The sequence below is a fragment of the Phoxinus phoxinus genome, assembly GCF_949152265.1.
Source record: "Phoxinus phoxinus genome assembly, chromosome: 9".
In the NCBI taxonomy this organism is placed as follows: domain Eukaryota; kingdom Metazoa; phylum Chordata; class Actinopteri; order Cypriniformes; family Leuciscidae; genus Phoxinus; species Phoxinus phoxinus.
Genome location: NC_136884.1, coordinates 3,897,360 through 3,923,905, shown reverse-complemented (window position 1 = coordinate 3,923,905; position 26,546 = coordinate 3,897,360). Strand labels below are relative to the sequence as shown.

The following is a 26,546-nucleotide window of genomic DNA, read 5'->3' as shown; positions in this document are numbered from 1 at the left end:
GAATAAATAAAAAGCTTCCTACTTTTGGGGATTTTAATGTTTCTAAGAATGGTTACATCGTGTAAATATTGTTGTGAATACATGTATTAATAACAGTAAAACTATGAATGTGTGCTCTTTCTGTACAGATGAACAGCAGTGAATGTGAGGTGAGCAGCCAGACGCTGAAAGGTCAGAGTCATAATGACTGGATCATATGACCACACACACACACACACACACACACACACACACACACACACACACACACACACACACACACACACACACACACACACACACACACACACACATTGGGAAATTCAATAAAAAGTTGCACCATTTGTGTCTTACTGACTAAACACCCACAATCCAGTTCAACAAGGCATAAAAATCATGTCTTTTGACCCCACACACCATGCTTATATGTAAACTACTCTTATTATAGATTGTGCCTTTTTCACATATGGACTACTTTTATGATACTGGTGTTTTAAAGATTGAGAATCCATTCACTGTAATCGCATGGGAAACTAATATTGGGTAAATGATGGGAATTTTCACTTGTCCATAATGCCTTTAACTGGTATGTGTGTATTACAGAGAGCTTGTTCACTGATCAGAGGCTCTCGAAGCCCTGTCCTTTTTTCCAGCCTCTGTCTCATACTCTCTCCTGTCTTATGGGAACAGAGACATTGTGGGATTTGTAGGAAATGTCACGTCTGTCACACACATCCCTAAAGAGACATGAAATGCCCTCTGTGTGCTCAAGGGCTGCATTTGATACGCCTTTGTATTACCCCAGTGAAACATTTCATAAAGGTACAGTACCAGTGAAAATAACACACCAGAATAAATGTTCCTCATGATCTTCAAAACTTTTTGATCCGGACACTTGAAATTGTTGACATTTTGTATACAATTATAAACTCTGCTTAAAAATAAATATACCAAAATGTATTTGAAATACGTTTATTTTATGCTAAGAATACTACAAATACATTTACATATTTATGTACTTAATATAAATACCCTGCAATTGTACTTTCGGTATACTAAATTGTAAAAAAAAAAGTCTGCTAAATTGGAACTAATTTTGTAATTAATGCACTTTAGTTATCCGGAAATAGTGCTGAGGTTCAACTAAAGATATACTTACATAAATTTAATTGTGCTAAAGTGGAACTATTAAAAGTATACTTCAGGTACACTTTAAATATCTTGCATTTAAAGACTGATATTATACACAATGATTATACTATCCTTACTAAGTGATATTAAAACACATTTTAGGCCTAATATATAAAAATGTGCATTATGCAATAAAGAAGTACTCCAAATAAAGTTTAATTATGATATTTATATTAGTAAGTCTCAAGCGATGTGTCAGTAAATGTTAATGGATTTGTACTTAGTATGAAATAAACGTATTTTAAATACATTTTGGTGTACATTCACACATAGGTTTGAATTTCTTTTCAAAAATATTTAGTACAATTTAAATTAAATGTGTAATTATTATTCTATGTCATTTTGATTCTAAAATATCTAAATCCTTGAAACAACATCAATTTGAGAAGCAACAATACATGATACATTATATGAGTGGGGTTTTTTTTGTCTTTGGGAGATCTTTTTTACATTTACACAAGATACAAAATATGAAAATCAAAATATAAGTCTTCATATCTTGTGTGCTGTTTCTTGTCCAGTAGCTTAAATATATCTTCTTTTAGATATTTTCAATGAAAAACAAGCTGGGCCTGTAGCATCACTTCATGTCACTTCTCGTTTAAGAAACGCACATAATTCGACAAGAACTTCCTTCCTGATCTCAGTCCACATCAACAGCCCCATCCAGACGCTGTCTCATGCCCCGGCTGCACAACCAGCACAGAGAAAACTGATAGTCCAAGCCAGGTCGGCAGGTCGTACAGATACGCCGTTATGAAGATCACAAACAGAATAGCGTACACAAGAGCCTTGGTCATGTGACCCATGGAGCTGAACTCCCTCCACCACGACAACATCCTGCTGCCGCCGTCCACCCAGGACAGGTGCATGCTGGGTAATGGCGTGGGGTGTTCACCTTCTCGGTTCAGTCGCTGGGGTTCTTGAAAGTTTCTGAGAGTCTTCCCAAGCTCAAAGTCCTCTTCTGGAGAAGTGACCTCACTCTTCTTAGCAGTTGTTGTCTGAATGCGGTGCTTGGATGGGTCAGTGCTAACTGTCGGATAGGTCGCCTTGAGGAACTCAAACTCTTTCTCTTCTCCATCTGTGCGTTCGTCACCCACCGCTCGGGAGTCCTCCACAAGCTCTCGTTTGGCTTCTGAACGTTTCTCAGCGCTTTCGCCTTCTTTAGCACTCGTCTCGTTCAGTTGCTCCTTCATTTCAAGTCCTTCGTTTGCCTCAAACCTTCTCTCTTCGGTTTTCAGGAGCTCTGAATTGTCTTTGTTAAGATTCTTGTTCGACATGCATAATTCGCTCTCATTAAACGCCTCGCTCGCGCACGATGAAACGCTCTGTATTTCTGCGCTGTGATCCGTAGTTGTTTCATCTCGTCCTTTTCTACTGCTTTCCGTCTCCTCTTCATGTACTTCTCTATAAAACTCTCTCATTTCCACCTGCTCCTCGCTATCATCTTTATTTATATCTTTCCTTTCTGAAGAAGATCCCTCGGCCTGTCTATTTGTGAGCGACACGTCCCTGATACCCGTAAATGTCAGGGTGTCTTTGACCGCTCTGTGTGTGTTTTCTTTAACCTTTGAGGTGTCGAAGCTGCCTGTGCATTCTTCAGGTGAGATTCCATCTCCGGCTTCTGAATTCTGAGTCTCGGTGTCATGTGCGGTTCGAGTTTCGTCCCCCGGGCTTGCCTTGGTCGTGTCTTGACTCAAAGATCCCCTTGTGTGCTCATGATGTGGGGCTTGGCGGTCACGAGATGCCTCGAACTCTCTTCCCGCCCTCTCTGGCTCCGATCCCAGAGCAGAACATGGGACGGTAGTGAGGCTTGGCTCTTTCACTAGCTGGTAACCCAAAACCTGATCTCTAGAAGGACCTTGTGATTGCTCTGTGGGATCACATCTTACGATTTCCATTTCTGTCATGTCACCAGACACATGATTGTTGTCTTTCTCAGCTCCCTTGTCCTCCAATGGAATTACAACTTTGTCCCTTGAATCTAAAACTTCTGATCGGCAAAGTGTCTCTGTAGGAGCACACGTTTGTTCCTGTGTTTCACTGTGAGTGTGTGTTGTGTCAGTGCTATTAAGAAAAGCTTCCCAGATGTCAGAAGTCGATTTTGCTAGGTGATCTTCAACTTGTTTTTCAACTTTAGTTTTACTGTAGGCATCAGGACGGTTTGCATTGGGAGGGGTTGTTGTTGTTGTTGTTGTTGTTGTTGTTGTTGTACTGCCCCAATCCAGAGAAAGTAAAGGGATCTGGTGGTACATTAGTATAGGTGGCGTGTCCATACCGTATCCTCGTCGGCTGTGGACAACCGGCAAGTCAGTTCTACTTGTCATACTAAGCGTTGGGATGGACGTGGTACTTTCATTTGTGTTGGAATTACATCGATTCTGGGTTTCCATTGCTTTCTGAGCGAAGTAGTCTTGCACGTGTGCCAAACGAGCAGCTTGACGTTTCCTACGACGGTCCACCTGTCAAAAAAGAGACAATATGGAGAAAATGTTTTGGTCTTGTTTGTAATGAGAGGTATAAAAAAAAAATCAAAATGGCATTAATTTATTGCAGTTTATCCTGACTAATAATTTGTAGTTCACAAATTGTTGTACTTTTTTTTGTGTGTGTGATCAATATTTTTATTTTAAGTTATCATACCAGAAAACATATCAAAGCTCACTGAACTATATACAGACAGATGCCATGAAAACTGTCCATATATAAATAAAATAAAAAATAAATAAAAAATGAGATTACAGAGAGAGGGAGATGTAAGATGTCAAAATCTCAGTTTATCTAACAGAATGTCCGCAATTTTTGTCCAGCTCTGAATAGTATTGTTCTTTGCGCCATTGATCTTGGCAGTGGTACCTTCCAGCAATACAATGTCTCTAAAATAAGATAGCCAGACGAAAGTAGTTGGTATGGATGCCTCTATCCATAGCTTTAAAATAGTCTTTTTGGCGGCAGTACAAATTGTTGTACTTTTTAACGCTTTACTTTTTTAAGTTGACAGACAACGCCAGTGTTTTCAAAAGTTTCATTTTTCTAACTGCCCCTTTTCGGGCCTAATGGTTAGAGAGTCAGACTTGTGACCCGAAGGTCGCGGGTTCAATTCTCTATACCGGCAGAAAAGGTTGGTGGGGGGAGTGAATGGACCCTCACGACTGTGTGTGTGTGTGTGTGTGTGTGTGTGTGTGTGTGTGTGTGTGTGTGTGTGTGTGTGTGTGTGTGTGTGTGTGTGTGTGTGTGTGTGTGTGTGTGTGTGTGTGTGTGTGAGATACATAGGTTACCGTACTTGGCCTTCACTTCACTAAATGCACTTCTTTGTCTATAAACCTTGACAGAACAACCATAGCAGAGTTTCCAGCGGTCCTTAAGGGATTTGAAGGAAGCGATCCTTGTCTCTAAATCTTGACAGGACACTCATTGACCATACCAGAGTTTTGCAGCAGTCCTTAAGGGATTTGCAGGGAGTGATTCCTGCTTCTTCCGGCGTTTTGAGTGTGACTTGCTCTGGAAAAGAAAACAAAGTCAAACTCAGTCTCATGAAGAATGAAAGCACCCTATTTCCAGATTTCCACATAAGAAACTCACCTGAGATCTCCCCGCTCGCCTCTGCCGGTGTCGCCTCCGTGTAGATCTTTTTACTGTAAATATACGGCAGGTTTTCAATTACACACACCAGCCATATGTTTAAACATATACCATCTCCAGTCAAAGCGAAGTTTGGACAACCAGAGAAATACGTCTTGGACAGCTTCACCATCTACATGACTAAAACAGTCTCTTGAACTCTTCAGTAATCTGCATGATTTTAGGTATCATTAATGATGGGTGAGTCTCACACCAAAGTTTAATACTTCCAATAAGCACTGTGTTTAAATCCTGACTGTAAGTATGAGTAAAAGTGATGATTCTAGTGCCAGTGTTCCCTACCTGATTGTTTTAAGGCAGCTCCTGATGCTTTTCTGGTTACTCTCCTCCACTAACTTCTCCCTTTCACTTTCTTTCTCTTTTTCTCTCTGATCGCTCCTTCGTCTTTGGTGGCAGAAGACGATGTAGTTCGTCCCTCCATTGTTGTCCCAGAAGGTTCCGACGTCGCTCTCGTAGCGCAGACAGAACTCCATCCGAACCCCTTCGACCTGGAAGGGAGGCGTCAACGCGAGAAGGAAAGAGAAGCAGTCCGTCTCTCCATCGCTGGACCCGGGCACGTACTCGGCCAGCAGCTCGGAGTGGCTCTGCCAGCCGTCCAGCGAGACGCGGATGTACACGGCCTTGTGGAAGCAGAGGTTAAGAACGCGGACGATGCCGCGGATCGTGGTGGATCCCGGGAGAAGCTCGAAGCGCTCCAGCTCCAGCTTCTGCTGCTGAAGTCTCACCTCCATGTCCTGGTTTAAGACTGGGACGGTGAAGAGGCATGAGATGTAGTATTCCTCACCCTCTCTACCGCCCGCCTCCGGCCTTGATACATCCCGGGTATCGTACTCCTTCACGGAAACCAGGTCTAGACCGAAGGCATCCGCAAACGACACCTTTCTTCGGACGGCTACCGGTGGGGGCTCGGGTTCCAGCTCCTCGGATTCATCTGCAGAGCTTCCGTCGGATATCCGCTCTACGCTTTTCTCTAATTTCATGATTTCCTCTTGGTTTTTCATCATCCAGTCCCTGCAGATGTCAGGATCCATGTTGTGGGAGACCATGGAGGGTGCAAGCTCTTCCACAGTAATGCTGACTGGGTTACAACACTAACCGCCTGAAAGACTCACTCGCAACGTGACTTGGCACAGAGCATCAGGTTGCAGCTGAACATTGTGTGGTTGCCAGGCTTAAAAATAGCTGTGAACTATGCTTGTCTTCCTGGTCACTAGAGTCTGGTAGACGTGGGACACTTTGATGTGTCCATGTCGTCTGTTGAACTCTCCTGAACCTGGATATAGCTTCTGTAAATGCTCATGAATTATATATGTGAATCTGTACCGAAACAACACAATGCTTCTGTTTGAGACCGGGGCTAGTTGTCACATCGAATTTCAAATGCTTGTGGGGTTTTTATATTGGTTTCAAACACCTAGATAAAATCATATCAAACTGAATTCTATCATCCAAACAAACTTTTGGAGTGGTGATATTTTATTTATATCTGTTGGATAAACAAGTGAAATCAGTTATTTAATTATATTCAGATATTATAATGATAGTATGTCAGTTTGGTGCAAGTTGTCATGATTCAATTCATATATATATATTACTGGTGAAACTCGAAAAATGTGAATATCGTGTGCAAAAGTTCATTTATTTCAGTAATTCAACGTAAAAGGTGAAACTAATATATGATATAGACTCATTACACGCAAAATGAGATATTTCAAGCCTTTATTTGTTATAATTTTGATGATTATGGCATACAGAAAACCCCAAATTTAAAATTTGAATATTGTGAAAAGGTTTTTTATAGCTGTAAGCCATAATCATAAAAATTATAACAAATAAAGGCTTGAAATATCTCACTTTGCATGTAATGAGTCTATATAATATATTAGTTTCACCTTTTACGTTGAATTACTGACACAGTGTGTGTGTGTGTGTGTGTGTGTGTGTGTGTGTGTGTGTGTGTGTGTGTGTGTGTGTGTGTGTGTGTGTGTGTGTGTGTGTGTGTGTGTGTGTGTGTGTGTGTGTGTGTGTGTACACACTTGCTGTGTAAGATGGCTTTTATTACATTTAAATAGTTTTTTATAATTTGAGCAAATATACAGAAAGCAACAGGTTCCCATTGTGAAAACTAACCCTAGATTGTAACAGTATGCTTTGCTATGGGGCATGTTGTCACACTTAATCATTGCGTGATTAATAAACTATATATTTTTATGTGCAAGGCTTCATGAACCAGACTTTTTTTTTTATTTAATCATCCTAACTTTTTGGGTGGATTTTATTCATGGGATTTTTCCTTTAATTGTATAATTATTAAATCAATGATTAAATCATTGTGTGTTGTGAATTCCAAAAAATGTCCTGCAGTCCATTTGTATTCAGTGTTTTAGTGCATGTTCTCAATTGACCACTAGGTGGCAGTGTCTAATCAAAGTTCTGTGCACACTCGCGTTTCATTGACAATCAAATGTGGATTCCAAAGCATTCCAGTAGGTGGCAGCAAACTCTTATGTTTTGTGCTAGGATCCCAGAGTTTTTTTCAAAATGATTTCAGCCCCTGAATTTGATATAGAAAATACATTTGTGTTTTTGATTTCTTTGTGATGAAAGCCATGAAATATTAGCATTTTCTTGATTAAACGTTTTTCTTTAAATAGCATGCACGTGGTGAAAAGAAGGCATCAAAAGATTCCTGAAAAAATCCTTAACACCTTTGCAGACATCTGACAGGTATTTGTTATCGGATTTTGGAGTGTTAAAATGTTCTCATAAAACCAGGTCAAAATCTTCTGCAACATCTCCTTATTTAAATATGCATTATTTAAATATGCATTGATTAAAATTATTTTGATGTTATGCAAATATCACCAGACATCTTTTTTTTATTTTTAACAGCCAGTGTTTGCAACCGAAATATAGAATGAAGATATTGAATTCAGGCAGAGACAGATCATTAATTCACAAAGAGAGATTTCTGATATTACCAATCTTTAATCTGAAAATCTTCTTTTTTTTTATCCAGTTTTATTCATATGAAAATGTTAAGGCAGTGGCACACAGTTACATTACACGTGTGATGCAGATTACAGTATGTACAGTATAGTAATTCCAGCACATAAATGGTCAAAAGCAAAACATATTTGAAAACCAGCAGTTCATCACTCATATAAACCAATATCTCATCAAAATGAACAGAGATGCTGACGATAGTTGATCGTCTCAAGGTTCAGGGGTGTGTGAAGTGTTTAGCATGTGTTGGTAAATTTCCTGTGCAATGATATACAAAAAAAATTATAAAATAAAAAAGAAAGCACACAAAACATTTTACAACAAAACACAATAATGCATGTTCTTTTGTTCTGAACACACTTGCTCATTGCTCAGAATTGTATCACTTAACCTCCATAAATTACACTTTTGAAGACTATTTTTGCTTATTTTTATTTATGTGCAATAAATAATAATACAATATGTATTAGCTTCATTTAATCACAAACATGTTTGGGTACATTTACATTTATGAATGTTAATTAATGTACACTGTCCCTTTTCTAAATAAATAAATAAATAAAAACAAATGAATATTGATTACACATTTGGATGATAATAATGAATAATAATAATGGTAACACTAGTTTAGGGTCCAATTCTCACTATGAACTAGTTGCTTATTATCATGCATATTACTAGGATATTGGCTGTTTATTAGTACTTATTATGCACATATTAATGCCTTATTCTGCATGACCATGTTCTACATCTCTTAAATCCAATACCTAAATGTAACAACTACCTTACTAGCTGTTAATAAGCAGTAATTAGGAGTTTATTGAGGCAAAAGATGAGGAAATATTTAGTTCAGAGTAAAAATTGGACCCTAATCTAAAGTGTAACAATAATATATAGCATAAACAAAATAATAATAAAATGAGTAAATAAAATAAATGACAGCACTTCACATTCCTACTCCTCAGATATGAATCTCTTTAGTAAATGAAACAACTGATCTTGGTGTCTTCTGATTAGTGATTAGATTAGACAAACTACTAATGACTGTATTGTTTACGCGGCAGGTGGACATGTGTCACGTGGGTTCGCAGTACGCCAAAAAATAACAACATGCACGTCCGCATAAGTGCCTCCTCGCATTCTAATAAGCTAGTCCCCCCCTCAAAAAACTCGGCCGAAACATTGCGATGCATTGAATCGAGATACAAAAAAACAAGCTGCCGCTTCGCGTTGCGCGTCATGCGAGCGCATTCAAACAGGAGTCGGTGTTACTCGTGCGTTTTTTTATACTGTTGCGTCGGTAATAACAGCAGCACACTGACTGAAGACAGCAGCGTCTCGCGACTCCGAGCGGAGGAATATCAACAGCGCGTGCTGTGCGTTTGTTTGTAGCGCTTTTTTAAACCACTGACTTGTAAACACGCGAAACTTTGCATCCGCGAAGGAGATACATTCACTTATTTTGGTGAGTTTTCACGTTTATGCCTTTCATACACTGACCTTCTCAGTTTGACTTCACTTAGAAGTTGCAGATGGGTTGTTTAGTGCTTGCTGTTGGATGGTTTATAAAGTGTGTGTGTTGTTAGAGAGTTTGTGAGAAGTCAGTACTGTGATTCTATCCTCATAATCAATAAACATCCAGTGACAGTTTTGTGGCATTTTAGGATTATTGCATCGCCTTTTAATGCTCATCCACTTTCGTTGGGTTTATTGCTGTTTGTATTTGTGCGCTTTACTTTCAAAACAACCTGAGTGAAATGTAAACGTACATTAGTTTATTTTTAAAATAATAATAATAACAACAACAGCATAATTCCTGTCCGTTTAAAAATAAAGGATTTGAATGGATGCATTAAGCCATGCAATGTAAATATGCAGAAATGATTGCACTCGTATCACTACATTTACTGTGTGTACAATTATTTTCACTGTTTAATAGGTTTATAGTTGTAAAAAATTTAATCAGGTATTTTTTTTTAATACACTGTTTAGGTTGTCTGTGCAATTATTTTGTTTTAGTCTGTGTTTAAGATTTGTGATTTTGCATGATATATAAAATTTTAGATTGTCTAAAAGTGACATTTACTAATATATATATATATATACGTTATGTATTGAAAATAATTTATATTATTATTATCATCATCATCAAGGTTAACATTAATCTTACCGTGGTTGCTTGCTCCATTTCCATGATCCGGAGTGAATTCTTCAGCTTTGGAGCTGCTCACAGGAGCAGTGTGTGTCAGGACAGTAAGGCTGATGTATTGGAGTGTTAATGGACAGCACTCCTCTCTTAAGACAGTCACATCTACTGCCAGTGCAGTTTCAGTGGGTTCAAGGGATCTGGGACTTTTTTTTTTTTTTACCAAGGTGTGTAGTATTACAGCTGGTATCATGGCTGTGATTAACTCTGAGAGTTTTGGGTTGCAGAAGCACCTCTGCTTCGCTCCGGCAGCTGTGCAGGTGAAGTGCAGGTGTGCATCATGGTGTTTCGTCACTCAGCGCTGTGTCGCTTCAAAAAGGCTGTAATAGCAGTAGTAAAATTTTCAAGCAAACACACACACCTCGGCAGCTCCTGTAATGTGAAGCCCGGCCCTTTGTTAGCCCCACGCAGTTCTTCCCAGGTGATTTTAATTAGCACTGTTTCAGTGAGCAGTGTTTGGAGCGTGATGATTCACGCACGACATGTGAAGGGAGGGGGGGCGGCTGACCTGAGACAGGAGAGAGGGGCCGATATTGAAATGATCCTGATGTTTTTGTAGGCACAGCCTGATTACGGCTGGTGTGTGTGCATGCACTGCTTTGCGTTAAAAGGAAAGATCCTTTTAAAATGAATGCATGTGCATTGAGTAAAATAAATGATTTGTCTGGGTTAAGATGGCATTGTGATTTGACTTCTTGTAGGTTACGCCTTTACACGTACTGTATTGTGGGTGGAACCATTTTGTTGTTTGAAATCACTAGTTATTTCTATTTCCTATTGCATCCTGCAGTCCCATCACCACTGACAGAAAATGCCCATCAAAACTCTCTCTTCCTATATTTTACTGTTTTTTTTTTTAGGGGGGTTTAAAAAAGCAACTAGAAAGTCAAACTCTAGTTTTCCTTTACGTTTCCGCGATAAGCGACGTATTACCCCATGTGTGTTTTAATATACATCCCTAAACAGGGTCATAAAACTCTAATGGCAATTAAGCCGGAAAGCCTTCTGTTTGTATCCATGTTAACTTCACAGAAATGTTTCCATGACAACCCCCATGCATGTTAAGGCAACCAGAGGTGATCAACTCTTTTTTTCTCCCCCCTCCCTCCCTTTCCTTTCCCTCGCAAGAGTGGAATTTGTGTTGACAGTTCTGGCCTTTAATGGCACTTTGGTGCCGCGTGAAAGTATTTGTTTACCGTGATCATATGCTTCTAGCTGTCAGCCTCGCAGAGATTGACTTCTCCTGATAAAAGACTGTATTACATGCTTAAGAGGTCTTATGCGCCATAATTATCCACATCATCCTAATGACGGTTGGTGTGATTCAGTAACTAAGACGCTGAGAGCACGGGCTTCCTCTGAGGTCATGAGAAATGCTTTTTTTATTTTATTTTTATTTTATCACAGTGGATTTTATGATGCTTATTTTATGGATTAAAATGTCTAATGTATTGACTAAAGGGAACTGTTTCATCTGTATCTGAGGTTGCGACGCTCTAGACCTTTCCACAGTGCGTTTGATAGCTGAGAACTGCATTTTTTCTTTCCCTTAAACATGGCATATAATCCCTAACTCTAGTCTTTTGACTGTGACGGCGCTCTTTCACACCAACGATATCACATGACCTTTATGAAGAGGTATTAAAATCACCCATAAGCATCTTATCTTAGAGTACAAATGCCCTTGAAATTATTAATTGTACGCATAGCTGATAATATCAGTGCTGATATGTTTTGTCATCTCTTTTTTGTGCAATTTGAAGGCATGACAGGGTCTTGTTGGCTAAAGGCAATGCTTTACTGAGCGTTTTAGTCTCTGGTTGACTTAAAACCCCAGTCGTTGTAGATGCAAGAGGGCGTCATTTGTAGTAAACGGCAAGGTCAGCCCCGCTCGGTCCAAACTTGCCTGTGGCCTGTGACGAGAGGAAGTGTGGAAGTAGACTTAATGCTAGTCTATGTGATACGGTTTATGCCATGCTTAGTTTCAGCATCATTGTTGAAATGCAGCCTACTCTCATTAATAAAATAAGTGCTTTTTCACAAATTATTTGGTCACTTAAAAAAATTTTTTTAATTAAAATATAAACCAACGGTTTGGTTTATTTGTATTTAACCCATACATGGGTTGAAACATCCCAGCATTTTTCAGAGTGTAGATGCTGTCATTACAGTAGAAGCAAACTCTGACCTTCTAACTGGAATCTCTGAGGACAATTCTGTTAGTAAGAGAAAAAAAAAATCTGTTTATTTGAAACACGTTCTGTAAAAACAGGATTTGTGACAGTAACATCTCCTGACAGGCGTATTAGGCTGCAGAAAGAGCATCGGGCCCGAGGCTGTGGGCATATGGTACTGCCTTCTGCTGGCATCGCTCTAGAACAAGTTGCAACACTGTGGCAGGGTCACGACGGGCTCAGGTTTGTTCCTCCTGCCCTCTCTAAATAATAACAGGGCAAATTAATGCTCCCTTTGTCTTTGACATTTTTAGATTGACTCTTTGGCCCGAATTGTTGTTTTCTACGTTTCTCTTCACGTTGTTGTTGAGTTGCTGAGCTCGTGTTTGAGTTTGACCTTCATGTTTCTCTATTGTTTTAAAGGAATGCCTGATTGCTGTGTTTTAATTAGTATAGCAAATTATATTTTATGTGCACAAAAGTATGCTTTTTTGGACATGGTACCATGGTAAACAATGTTTTTGGATCCGTAATATTGTGGACATATACCATGGTATTCTTCAAGGTAACTTTGAGTGGCATGTAAACCCGAGTAGTGCAGAACATGAACATTTTATTAATTGATGATATTTTATTATTGATCTTACAAATTTACACTATGTAAGTATGTATGGAACATGATTATGGTAATCATTCAGTAAAATGGTATATATCAAAATACCATGGGATCTTATACCACCACTTTACCATGTTACCACATTTATTGTAAGGGTTATTGCAGAATATTCCAATTTTATTATTAATATTGATGTTATTTTATTTTTAATCTTAGTTTTTACGCCTATATATGCATCATAAACCTGGTAATCATGCAGTGCCATATCACATATCAAAGTATGATACATCATTGCACAGTACTTTTTTTTATTAGGGTTAGTACAGATGGAATAGATTTTATTATTAATATTGATATTATTTTCTCATTTATTTTACATTTATCGGCTGTTTGTGAATCACGAATATTTTAATTATTCAGTACCATGGTATGTATCAAAATACCATGACATTTCCTTCTGATCCCATCACTACGCCATGGTTTCAGATTTTATAATTATACTCTCTAGACTATAATTGTATCTAACAATAATATGTAGTCCAATTTAATATAATTCACCAATAGCACTTTGAATATTGAAACAGTGTAAGTGTAAATATGACTATTAGTGTGTGTTCGTGGATGGCAAGCAAGCCATTGTTGTGTTTGGTGCTCAGGAATGTCTGTTAGACTGCAGAGGGTTAATTAATATACACCGTCTGATTCCCTTTTTGTCTTTCATAGGGCCACTTACAGCATATGGCCACAGCAATACAATAGTTTATTTTTATGATTTTTGATGAGTGGTTTTTAATTTAGATTGTCACTTCTGGCAACCAGCAGGGCAGATGGTGTAGATTTGAATGCCCATCAGAGCCTAAACACCCTCCAGGCAGCTGTTGCTAATAAACTTTCCCCTCCCTGTTTTTCCCCCCCGTTTTCCCCCACGCAACACGTTTTAGGTCAAGAGGAGTCAAACCTGTTACAACACCTGTTTCTGCATATGTAAATCTGTTGTTTTGTCATTTCATTAAACAAGAAAAAAAAGGCAACGGTCCCTCGTGGTTGCAAATGCGACTGGCACCGAGCCCACTTGGCAGGGTGAAGACAGCGAGGGGAGGAGGGAAAGATGAGCACAAGACAACCGCGGCCGCTGGATGCCGCTTCCGTGTGAGGATGTTTTCCGAAAGGGCCTCTGTGGAGAATGCAGTGCTAACCCCCCCTGCTCTTTTTTTTTTTCTTCCTCCTTGGTGTGAAGCGGAAGTTGGAACCTGGCACACGCGTGGTTGGCACACGCTCTCGTTCAACCCCCACCACCATATTCCCATTGCCCTCTCATCATGCCGTGATGTCAGAGCTGTACTCCGAGCCACATGTGCCGGTCTCGTGTGTGTGTGCTGCCTCTGGGGCTAATTGCTCCAGCCCCCCTCCATAAAGCACTGGTGCATGACGATTTTAACCTGAAATGCATCTTTGCACCCTTATATATGTTCCCTCTCTCTCGCCCGCCGTGCTTTTTGTGAGTAAGTTGTGGGATTTGAGTTGTAATCCCATCTGTGTACGCAGGATGCAACAAATATGGCGTGAAATTAGAGGTTATTCCTCGGCTTTGAAGATTACTGTCATCGTTGTGGTGAACGGCGCCTTGTATGCTTCACCGTTCGTTGTATTAGTTACAAACGTCCATCTTACCTTGAAGTGCACGCTGTTTTTCCCCTACCTGGGTGTTTTAATTCGGCCGTTAATCTGCCGTTGAACCGCGAGCTACCCTGGCTTTGGCTCGGACGGCCTCCTGTTTGAGGGTCCCCGTCGTGTGTTAATCTCCACGGGCCGCTGAGGTATCCTTCCTGTGATTTAGCGCCTCTCCACGAGCCTCTCCGGAGAGCCGCGCCATCCCTCTGTGATAGGGAAGTTCATTAGGGATGTGCCTTTGATGGGGCAGCTTTTCATGTGACGGCGCTCTCAAATACCTTGATGTAGAAGCTTAAGAAGCCATTGTGCCGCGAGCGCGTCTTATTTAGATCTGCATAGTAAATCGACCCGAGTAAATACGGGAAGAAGCAGATGGAAGCAAGGAGATAAGGCCCAGGCGAACAATCGCATTTGTATTTTGTTATGATGTTGACAGCAGCTAAAATTCACTAATCTAGCGCCACTGATCTGCATTTCAAAGAAATCTCATTTAGCAGCAGGGAGGATAAAGTTCTTTTCATTGTGGCCGCGCTTCTTTTTTTTTTTACTTGCATTCTTTGCTAATTTATCTGCCGCAGATTTAACGTTGGGCCGGGTGCAAGCATCCTGCATGTTGCAAAGGGGATCTTAAATACCCTGAAAGCGGTAACGTCTAGACTGTGAACCGGGGGTAATTACACGTCCACTGATGAATGGAGGGAGTTTGAAGACTCATCTTTGTTCGGGGGGCCTGAATTGCTTGACTAGAGCTGATAAGGGCCGTTCGGCCCTCAGTCAAAATGTATTGCGTTGGCTTCCACCTCCTAACACGGGAATGGTATTTACTTGAAAAGGTAAGAATTTATTGTGTACTGTAATCTGACTTGTTTGCATAATGTCTTCTTTCATCCGCACACCCCGCAGAGAGGCCGGAGAGGTATTCTTGGCCTTGATTTGAAATAGTTTATCTCGACTCGAACGCCAGACTTCATGTAAATATCAGACAGTGACATTAGGACGACCTGCGCTAATGCAGTGTGTGTGTGTGTGTGTATAAGTATTTAGACCGGTCCGGTATTGTGGAAACTTGTCACAATGAGGTCACGCAAACTAATAACATCGGTAAGTCGATTTAAAGGTGAGTTTTATCAGTCCAAAGTAGGGCTGCACAATATTCCATAATATAATATGGAAAAAACTGCCATTGCGATATTATTGTTTTGCCGCAATATATATTGCGATATGAAAACAATTTCACCAGATGACTTGAATAGCTCTATTTGGAAAGAATTAATTGTTCTAGAATGATTGGGTGATTTTGTAGGGGAGTGAATCTGCATGGAAAATAAGAAACAAATTACATGCACAGGTAAATACAATAGAACAAAGATACAAATGAAATAAAGTCAAACAGTATTTTATAGAAATGAAATAATCAAATGTAAAATAATACTGCATAGTCTTCACTTTATAAATTAAATATAATGAATCATTGTTAAAGCTACAAAAAGGATTTTCTCTGTGTATTTTGTTGTTTGATTAACATTAATGATGTTAACATTAATGACACAGAGAGCCGCAGGAATATTAGGCTGCTGTTCCTTTAAGACCTAATGCGAGGATCCAATATAGTGATGTGTCCATTTTCTTTCTCAACTGTTTACCTTCACGTAAGCCATAAACGTTTTTGAGGATACTCACCAAGACAGGCATTTTGATATAATTTTGCAATTTCGTTGTCCGAATTGAGTTCTCTTGTGTGCTTCCTCTTGTGCTCTAATGTTTAAAATCACTTGAATTTTTAGACTGACAGTACCTAAAACATGTGCAAACGATAAACCTTGATGGTTAAACTTAATCTGAGTATCACATGCATTTAGAAGGCTACGATATATGCGCATATCGTGATATGATATCAATACTAAAACTATATATCTTGCAGCCATAGTCCAAAGACATTGTGGTATTAACACAAAGTTTGAAATATACGGGATGCTTTTCCAGGATGATTATTCTGAGCTTTTTATACGGCTTTTCATTTCTAGAGTTTGTGTACATTTGCATGTGCAAAAAGCACAGACAGAACAGTCCTAAATCTAATTTTGATAATAAATCTCTAATTCAAATGTTGACTGAGCTAGCGAGCTTAAATATACACTACTCGTGCTCGTAAACCAAGCGTACTTCCAGGATTACGAACACCATATACGTGCACATGTAATTGAGTGCAGAAGATGTGTATCTTAATACTCGGGCTAATAGACAGATTGTGCTATTTCCTCCAAACACTCCATCTCAGTTTGTAACACCTCCTCAAACACAAGCGGTTAAAGCAGCGGCGGGTTTGTGTTTGCAGAAATGCTCTCCTAAGCAAACCCCCTCCTCTTTTCATACAGTTCAGGGAGCACATTCCACGGGATCCTGAAGTTGTTAGTTGCCTACAGGGGTCTTTGGAATTTTGGGACAGAGAATCTGAAGCCATTCGGCTGATTTGTGTGTGTGTGTGTATCATACTGTAGCTTCACAAGTGAACTGTACTCTTCAAAAAAAAGAAATATGTTACAACTTGCAGTTTTTTCTTTTTTTTTTTTAAATGAGGTGAACTGAGCTGCACACGCTCATTTAGTCGAACATATCTGTGAGTGTCAGCAAAAAAAGCGGCAGAAGCCTCGATGGAAAGTTTGATTTATGCTCGGTTAGTTTTAACCTGCTAGGCATGGCAAGCTGTTTCGAGGGCAAAACATTTTCCCTCATTTCTGATATTATTATTCTGAGTGTGATATGCTTCAGTCTGAAATGCAGATGAAGGTATCGAAGTGCTCTCAAAAATTTACAATTGAAAAATCTACCTAGTAATACCTTTTTCTTTTGTTGTTTTTTTGACAGATTCTCTCATACTTGGACTCTCCTCTTCCAAACAAACACGGACATCAACTGAAAGTTTCCCCTCAGGGTAAGATCGAAAAACACAGCTTCTCTTGTACTTCTGTCAACACTTTCATCTTTTTGGCAGATGCACTCTTTGAAAGCGAGATAAAAAACGAGTGCGTGATCGTACGCAACTGCGGCACGTTGACGTGAAACGAGCCCACATCCAGTTATTTGATTGACCTGTCGTATTGATGGACTGTGACAGACTTTGTTGTAATTATTTTGCTGTGGAGATTAAAAACTCTCGCATGACACAAACAGTAAACCTTGTCTGTCATTGCAATTATACTAAACATCACTGACAACATGCTTACACTGTAATTTTTTTGTGGTTTTTCCAATTTTTATAGCATTTAAAAAAGGTAATATAAATAAATAAAAATGTATGCTCCGAGGAAAAATACATGTATGTTTACATGTTTCCTATTCTGTGTCGGTCAGGATGAGACTTGGTATGGCCGTTGCTCATAGCGCACCAGGAGTACTCTGAAAACCAAGGCAAAAGTGGTGAGTAAAAGCAATCTTTAAAGTGCTAATTTGCATGTTCGGTCTGTCTGTCTCAGCCATAATTGATATGTCCTCTCAAAAATCACTTCCATTATATATTCCATCAACCACATCCTGAGAGGAGCGTTAATAATGAGGAGTCCGGGGATCTCTTAAAGATTCTTGATGCATCATGATAGTCGAGAGAGTCCACTTAGTTTCTTGACGGTTGTGGGGTTTCATGTTAAAGGCAGTTGAAGTCAAGATAAATCAATTGCGGTGTATAAACAGCAGGTAAAGGTTTGAAGCATGTTGTCCGGCTCCCTCCGGCACTCCCTTGAAGCTCTGATGATGGTTTTGTCACCAAGTAAGTGAAAAATACGCATAAAGAATCTCCCCATCTGTGAGAATGTGACTGCTGATTATGTGACGGAGGTTGTGGTCGTCGTCATTAGCGATGTAGACATTGCCAGACGAGCGGCTACAGTTGCGAAGGGTAATTTAGAGAAACTTGCACCTATTCAAGCCAGTTCGTGCAGAGTTTAGGTCATGTTTGATGATTTGAGCAAGAGACTTGGGTAACATTTTATTTGACTGTGTCCTTGTTACACATGTTACATGTAATTACTGTAGAAATAACTATAAATTAGGCATAATTACTTGCAACTAATCTTAAACCAAAACCCAATCCTAACCCTATAGTAAGTACATGTACAGTAGTTAATTATTATTACTCAGTCATTAAATGTATAATTAATGACACTGTAACATGGACACCTTAAAATAAAGTGTAAACGAGATTTGTTGATTTTTTTTTTAGGGACCTGATATTAGCACTTGACGCCGGTTTAAAAAAATATCAATAATTCAATAATCAATAATTATTTACTCAACCTCATGCCATTCCAAACCCGTATGACTTTCTTTTTTCCATGTAACACAAAACGATTGTACTTGCCACTCATGAAAGCTAATATATGGGCTGTTGAGGACCAAAAAAAGCACTATAAAAGTAGTCATATGTGCCATATTCCAAGAAGATTGAAAATCATATGATAGCTTTTTGCAACAAAAGATCAACATTTTAGTCATTGCCTGTTTAAATATAGTGCCTTTAGATGCAACATGTAAGGTTTAATCACAAAATAACTTTTTTTAAATACAGAATGTGTAGAAGTGCGAATGAGAGCTGAAGGAATAGAAGATGATTTTAAGTGAATAACAGTTAATTTTTTTGACTGCTCCCATGAAAATTTAATGATGTATTCACTTTCATTATATGGAAAATAGTTTGGAATGACTTGAGGGTGAGTAAATTCAGACAATTAAATTTTTTTAGTGAAATGCCCCTTTAATAATTAGTATGGAAAAAAAATTTATATTATGCTTTAATATGAAGGGGGAAAAAACTTGGGTAAGCACCTTATGTACAGTATGGTTGATATGGGATTCGTTTAATACTCTTGCATTAATATATATCAAGTTAAGAAAGTTTCACATTGAGCAAGCAATAACAGCCCACACTTTGCTGCTGAGTTGCTAAACTCAGTGGAGTCCAGCATCCAAACTCAACTCTGTAGAGAAGCATCCATCAGTGAGGCTATTCCAAGCCATTACTCTGCCTTTGAGGTGCGGGACTGATTAAAGTTTGCATATGCTGAAGAGGTTGGGAGGCTTGGCTTAAGGCAGGGGCTGAAATCCCCAGAAGTCACTGCATCACAAGGCTAAGCAAAACCCAGCTCCTCTCTCCCCACCTTAAAGAGATTTGAATGTTAGTTTTTAATTTGACGAGTATCCACTTAAATCTTCAAAGATGAACTCTTAAAGCATATCTGTTCTGGAACAGAAGTCCTCTGATCAGTGCGTAAAAAAAAGAAAGTATAATTGCCGCCCAACTTCACACCGCCAATGCACACATTATAAAATCTACAGCAATTAAGCATATCTCACCCGAGTTTAAAGACGAGGGATGGCGTTGCTCACTCTTCGGATGGACAGCCTAGTGCGTTCTTCGCTTTGAAAATTGATTTCTTGTTCTAGTAGAGTGCCTGTCATTTCCATCTAAAATGGCTCAGAGAGAGCTCTTCCACTCCCCGGAGTTGAGAGTAACCTCCATGGAGCTTTTCTCTGGACACTCAGAGCCGAAAGCTCGGAAGGATATCAAAGGAAACTGAGCTCTGTCTCCATTGGCAGGTCTCATTGTGTGGCTGATTTGGGATTGGAAAGGGAAGGTGGTTGGGGACGGAGATGAAGCGAAGCCCCGGTTCCTCCTAATCTTTATCCCCCATTAACCCCCAGAACCGCTCCTAGGATCAGGTCACTGGTCAATCCCCCCATTTTGATCGAATATTTTAACTTAAGTCTTTTTATGATGAATGGGGAAAAAAAGTTCAGGCCATCAGTGGTTCACTTCATAGTTCTGGTCTTCTTAAACTCTCTTCGCTTCATTGTTTTGTCTCCAAATTAGAAAGAAGGATTTTTTTTATTTTTTTGGTGCTCAACTTTCCATATTCCTGTTAAGCTAGGTTTGGGAAAGGGCATGCTGTGAGCAAATTGGAGCTTGAGTGCCTCCTTTTCTTGGATATATTTTTCTTGAAGTGATAAGAGGTTTGCAAAGTAAACTCTGGCAATGATGGTGGCACCTTTGTTCTCTCTTGTCCAGGCATTCAGAACCAGATAAAGCGAAAAGCTACATGCTAATCTTTCTCATTGGCATCTAGACAGCTTTATTTACTCACATTCTCAAAGACAGCGAGACAGAAGGAAACAAATCGAGGCCCGTTTGAAAAATAGAGCAAGAGTTCATGGAGAATGGACAGTTGCCCCGAGAATAGAGTTACAAAAGAGAGTCTACCATCATTCCTGATAGAGGAGACAGACAGAGTCAATGAGGTTATTGATCCGGCAGGAGTGCTATGCTAATCAGCCGTCTGAATGGGCCGAGAGTCAGTGTCCTTCACTGAGACTTATCCTTTGGCTGCTAGTCTTTTTTGTCTTTCAATACGTAAACAGCGAGTTTGATGAGCAGAAATCTACATGGTTTATTGTGGAGAAGTCACTAGCGCTGGAATGTGTTTCCAAGTGGCGGGACAATTGAAACGAGGCCCTCTTTTTGACATAGGTCTGACCCCACCGGTCCAGATGGTGGGAATTAGGCAGACACTTTGCTTGCAGGTGATCATGTCCGATGCATTGGTCTCACGCTGTCTCCCCCCCCACCCCGTGCAGTCATGAAATGGATCGCGGTGTAGAATAGACATGGGTGGATTAGGAATGAATGGGTGCAGATTGAATGTATGAGAATTTGAGTCCAATGACCAATTTCTGCCAATTTCATCATTAAGAATATGTATTAAACATACCCGAGTTAAATTAGAAACATATGTTCGGACAATTGTCACATCAACTCCAATTGAGTTGACTAAACTAGGATTACAACACAGAACATGCGATGGAAGCTGCTATTGGTTTCTCGCAGCCAATTTATTTAGAGGCTTTGAACCAACTGAGTATGAAGGATTTCGGCCTCCTGTGGAGTTGTAAGACTCCTAGATTATGTGAATAATTGGCCACAAAAAGGATTCATTTAAATGTAAATTAGATTAAATTAGCTTAGTCTTATTTTGTGTGTGTTAGTGTGTTTTATAAAATATGATTCTTCTCACAAGAATTCCAGGATTTCAATGAGTTTCTCACATTTGATATTTTATATAAACATCTAATGTTATTTTCGTCGGAAGAAAGAAATCTTATACGTTAACAGAGTTCTCCCCCGCAACGCTGTTTTGAAATGCTTTCTCCGTTTGAACGCTTTGTCTGGCCTCATTCACAGGAAAAGCTTTACTACAAAAGATACAAGCCCACCGCTTTGTTCTTCACGATAATTTGATCATGGTTTGAAAAGTGATCTTGCGGAAGGAGAGGTACTAGAGCCTGGAATTTGGCTTCCCCGTCGCAAACCGCAAGCCCGTACAATCAAACTGCGTCACGGTCACCTGCCTTGATAGATGGTGAAACTGTTTGTTGTTGGGACGAGAGCAACCCGATTCGGGTCACATGTCCGTCTCAGACTGGAATGTGTTTGTCGGAGCGACCTTGCTGCCAAATCCAAGAGTCTCTGATTTCTCTCCATGGCGTGCGCTTCACTTTTGTAACCCTCTCTCATGAAAGCTGTGCCTCTGGGCCAATTCTGTGGTCACACTACCTGATTCTGAGGCTCGTGGAGTGATGTTGAGTGCTGAAGCCAGAGGGAGTCATGTGAGAGAGATTCCGTCTGCATAAACATGCCCTTCTTCTTCTTCTACGAGAGACCAAACAGACAGGGTGTCCCTCAGCCCACCTCACCTGTGAAGCCTTTTCAAATCCTTTCCTGTCTGTCTCCCTTTTCCTCTTCTCTCGTACTTCTCCAGCTGTTTCCTTCAAGTCCTGTTAAATGAAACTCTAGGAGAGCTCGCTTTTTGCATCATTCTAAAAACTATTTAGACTTCTGCCTTTTTCTTTTTTTTTTCGAGCGTGGTGCAAAGCAATAGGCTAAACATTTTTTTTTTTTAATCGAGAACAGATCCAGTACCTCAGTTTCCTGATTTGTTGCAATACATTTTAATATTCATTGAGGTAGCAAACAAGATCCATAATTGCAATTTAAATGATTTTTTTGAATGAAAAAAACATAAACATAACTGTGATTCTTTTACTTGAAAAGCCAAGAAAAAGCCAAGACGAAACTTGGATGGATGGATGGATGGATCACAGACATTAGCCACATTCACAGAGAAATTCTGGTAAATTACCGTAAAATTACCAGAATTTTCCGGTAAAAACACAAATGTGCTGTTCACACAAGCGATGGCGTTCCATCTTTTTACCGGTAAGATGCCATTCACACATCATTACCAAAATACCGGAAAACTCTGTGATCTGTCACTCATCAGAAATGACCTTTAAATGCTGAGCCGCTTGTTTCATCCACCTGGATGAGGAGAGGTGCTTTAGTTTCATTTTAGTTACTTTTTTTTTTTTTTTTTTACTTCTGAGTGACAGGCGTAAGGGGATGATAACACAGGACGTAGGTTTGCTCTTAAAAACATGAGACGCATATAGTACTGCAGTTACAATCAAAACTGCAGTGGCGCAGCGCTGATGAATGGAAAAGAACAGCAGGGTCTCGAGCGCAAGACGCGGCGCATCGATCAGATGTTCGTCTAACGCATGTTTACATAGAAAAACAGTTAAAAGCAGTGGAACTAACTGTAAACGGCTCCGGCAGCGCTTTATGATTGGCCCAAAGCAAACTTTTTATGTCAGCGCATTCTGAACTCGTACGTGTTTGTACTGGTAATTTTCATTCTTTGTGCATCATACTGGTAACTTACTGTTAATGTTACAACTTCTCTTACCTGGAAATGTATTTATCAGTATTTTTTGAAAAGGCCCTCTTCACACATGATCTTATAACGGTAATTTAGCAGTAAAGACTGTATGTGTGAAAGGGGCTGTTGTTGATCAAGCTTATAAGTGAAATTAGTTTTGTTTAGACTTTATCTTCACTTTTTTTCTCGTCCCATTCCACTGCTTTTCCATTTGTTTTATCCGAAATATTTCTCTCTCCTGCTTTCTCCAGACCTATTTTCATCACTTAATTCCCTCTTTCTTTCATTCATAGCTTCGCTCTCTCTGTTATTAGACTACTTTCTCCCTCTGTCTCGCCTGTCTGCGGCATGTTGCACCACACACACACACACACACACGCACACGCACACACACGCACACACACACACACACACACACGCACACAGATCTGGATGCAGACTGACAGTGCTGGCACAGCACTGATTGAAACTCATGTCTCAAAGTTGCTAATGCTCACTGAACCATTTTATTGAAGATAAAGTAAATAAAATAGGTTTTTTTATGAGAATTCACTGAAATAGACCAGAATGATCTAGAAAACACGCTTGCACACACGCTTCTCTGATTGGTTCATAGATTCCAGGCGAATGGCTGGGATGAGCTGTTTTCTAGAGGTATGGGAGCGCTAGGAATTTCACAAGTTCAATGTTTTTTGAGAGGGCTGAGAGAAAGCAAACGGCTCAATTTAAATCCGTTTTTAAGGAATGACTTTCATAAGTTCTTGAGGTATGGCACATAGCTCAGTCATTGCTGTCAGGTGATGTAGTTTTTCTGTTTACTTAGTTTTAAGTTGTTTTAGTGCTACACAAGCCATTACATGAAAGGCACAGAGACATATTTGATATTTTTGTCTGTCCACAGAAGGATCTTCACCACATACTGCTGTTTTATACTGTACTATAACGTATAAAATGACCCTGTTTACCTTTTTAAGGTAAATTGAATTCGGTATGACACTCCCACTTTTCATAATCCAATCAATTGCCGATATACATCACATTGCGTAAGTAAAATGTTTTGCGAAAGCTGTTACATGTTGACTTCAAAGACATGATTTTAAAAATGTATTCTATTTACTTTAATAAATGTTAATTATTATAAATATGATAATATTATAAATATTTGTAAAGTCTTAAAGTCTGTTAATCAATCTCAAAATTAGATATCTAATATCTTAGCCTACATTCTTTACGGTCCAATCAAATCCTGATGAGTAAAAAAAAAGTCTTGTTCAGAATTGTTACTTGACAATACAATGTGGAAGATATGTCTGTTGCAAAGCCGTTTCAATTCTTTTAAATCTTTAACTGTACACAGTTTAATTCTGAATTGGATAAGAATACGAGAAGACATCCTAACAGCGGTTTGTATTTAACAGAAACCACAGGTTTTGTCCTGGACCCAATCCGAAGAGGTTTGTCAGTCTATTGGCTGCATCTTGATCTGAATGAACAGAAGGTTTAAACACAGAAGCCGAACAAAACAGGTCACATTCAATAAGATCCTTGTTCCTATTGAACCAAGTGAAGAATCATCCACGTTCTCTATACATTTACATTTGTCCAAATTTCTATAAAACCCCCTCCGAGCACAGCATTCTTTCTCGGAAGATAAAGCCAGCGTCAGAATGTGATTCCCTTTGGCTTAGAGGAGGTATAGGTGTCACCCTAATACATTAGCATTGTCCTCCGTTATAAATATTCTGCCAGGCCTTCCTCAGTCGGCTGCCTCTGAATGCTGCCACTCGCCGCGTGTATTGTGGAGAGCGCCGGGCCGTTCTGAATCCACTCTGTCTGTCTTTTATCAAACATCCCAACGCTTTGATAGTTTCCTCATTTATTTAGTGAATAGTTGGAGAGGAAGAAAGAAGGAGAGAATGAAAGAATAGAGTTTTTACATTATGTAAATGGACGAGGGGGGAGTTCGTCTCTAATCTCTCGCAGGCTCATCACGGCAGACGCTTGCATTTCGTGATACTGCCCTCCTGGAAACCATTGTTGGGATTTCTAGCCCCTTTCCTGCCCGGCTCAATGCCTTTTAGAGGATTTTAATACACACGCCTTTCCTTGCAACAGCGTTTACAAGCCACCATTCAATAAAACCTCAAGTACCGCAATGTTTCCTTTGACTGGTCTCAGGAAAAAGCATGAAGTATTATAAATGATACAAGAACATGAGAGCGGTAATGAGTGTGTCTGTGTGTGCTTGCATTGTATAATGCACTAATGCACTCCAAAATTCTCGTTTTACTGGGTAGTGGATGAATTCAGAAAGTTTACCACCCGTTATCCACTGACTGTGAAACTGTATTTCGCATTAATGTTTATATAAAATAAGAAACTTGCCATTTTCTTTCATCATCATATGCTGCCTGTCAAATAAACATGAAGAGGCATCACAATTTTATTTCTCATGTCTTCATTTATGGTGGCTCAATGCGAGAAATATGTCACAATGTTGAGTATTGGAGAAACAATAACCATCAGGCGTCTTAGATAAACTTTATTTGTGACAAGCACAGTTTTTGTTTTTAATGCATGCTTTTGTCTTTTATTCAATACAATCCCATCACTGATTATACGTCCTCCTGGGAAGTTTGTGTTTATGAGTTGGGAAGTCGTAATCACAATGTTGGCAGGCGTGTTCAAGTAACTTTGGTTGGGGCAAGATGGCGATGAACATTTAAAATAAAAATTAGAATTTTAACAGTTTAATTTACTGTTGCAAAATTATGAATAAAGGTTGTATATCAGGTGTGTTCTTACTTAGTTTTTATTCAACATTGTAGTGGTGTTTATGTTTGTTCAACACATAAATACACTATAAAAAAAATCCCCCTAATTCAACTTAAAAACTCAACATCCCCAAATTTTTTTTTATTATTTTAATGTTCCTTGAGTTTAACTTGTATAACGTTTTTTTTTTTTTTTTTGCACAGAAAAAGCAAATATATATGCAGAAAAATGATTATTCTCAACCCTCTTTCTGACCCTCTGTCTATGATCTGTTTTTAAGGGGTGTCTCTTTTAAGACGTGTAGGTAAACGGCCACTAACGATTGGCTAATGCCATTGCACAGGAAACCGTATCAACGCTCACTACTATTGCATGTGTGTAACTGTTTTGAAATTATTATTCATGTGAAACCTTGACGGTTGCGGTTTGCGATTCAGCTGCTGCCATATCAATACAGTTACAAGTTTCTTTGCAAACTCTCATTTACAAAACAATCTGCAGTCAAATGCTCTGAACAAACA

General features: G+C 39.3%; 2 protein-coding genes across 5 annotated transcripts in view; one reads left to right on the top strand and one right to left on the bottom strand.

The window, feature by feature from the left end:
- On the bottom strand, nucleotides 1-5,938 carry ppp1r3aa (protein phosphatase 1, regulatory subunit 3Aa). The gene is made up of 4 exons (XM_079622699.1): nucleotides 5,095-5,938; nucleotides 4,753-4,805; nucleotides 4,595-4,671; nucleotides 1-3,632 (listed from the first exon to the last, which is right to left on the bottom strand). Exons 1-4 carry the CDS (start codon nucleotides 5,856-5,858, stop codon nucleotides 1,824-1,826), a joined length of 2,703 nt encoding a protein of 900 aa, XP_079478825.1. The 5' UTR covers nucleotides 5,859-5,938; the 3' UTR covers nucleotides 1-1,823.
- Nucleotides 5,939-8,954: 3,016 nt separating this feature from the next.
- Nucleotides 8,955-26,546, top strand: part of foxp2 (forkhead box P2) — a 101,975-nt gene continuing 84,383 nt past the window's right edge. For 3 of the 4 annotated variants that reach the window (XM_079622308.1, XM_079622316.1, XM_079622314.1), the window contains exons 1-3: nucleotides 8,955-9,283; nucleotides 17,351-17,417; nucleotides 17,837-17,902. The gene's annotated coding sequence lies outside the window, so the exon portion shown is untranslated. The remainder of the gene's footprint in view (nucleotides 9,284-17,350; nucleotides 17,418-17,836; nucleotides 17,903-26,546) is intronic. The other variant, XM_079622310.1, reaches the window with a different exon arrangement.

Bases quoted from the DNA above. Each gene is read 5' to 3' on its own strand.
- ppp1r3aa (XM_079622699.1), bottom strand. From the start codon at position 5,858: ATGGTCTCCCACAACATGGATCCTGACATCTGCAGGGACTGGATGATG. The intron at 4,806-5,094 runs GTAGGGAACACT...GTATATTTACAG, and splicing joins AGCTGCCTTAAAACAATCAG to TAAAAAGATCTACACGGAGG. The intron at 3,633-4,594 runs GTATGGTCAATG...CTTTTTTGACAG, and splicing joins AGGACTGCTGCAAAACTCTG to GTGGACCGTCGTAGGAAACG.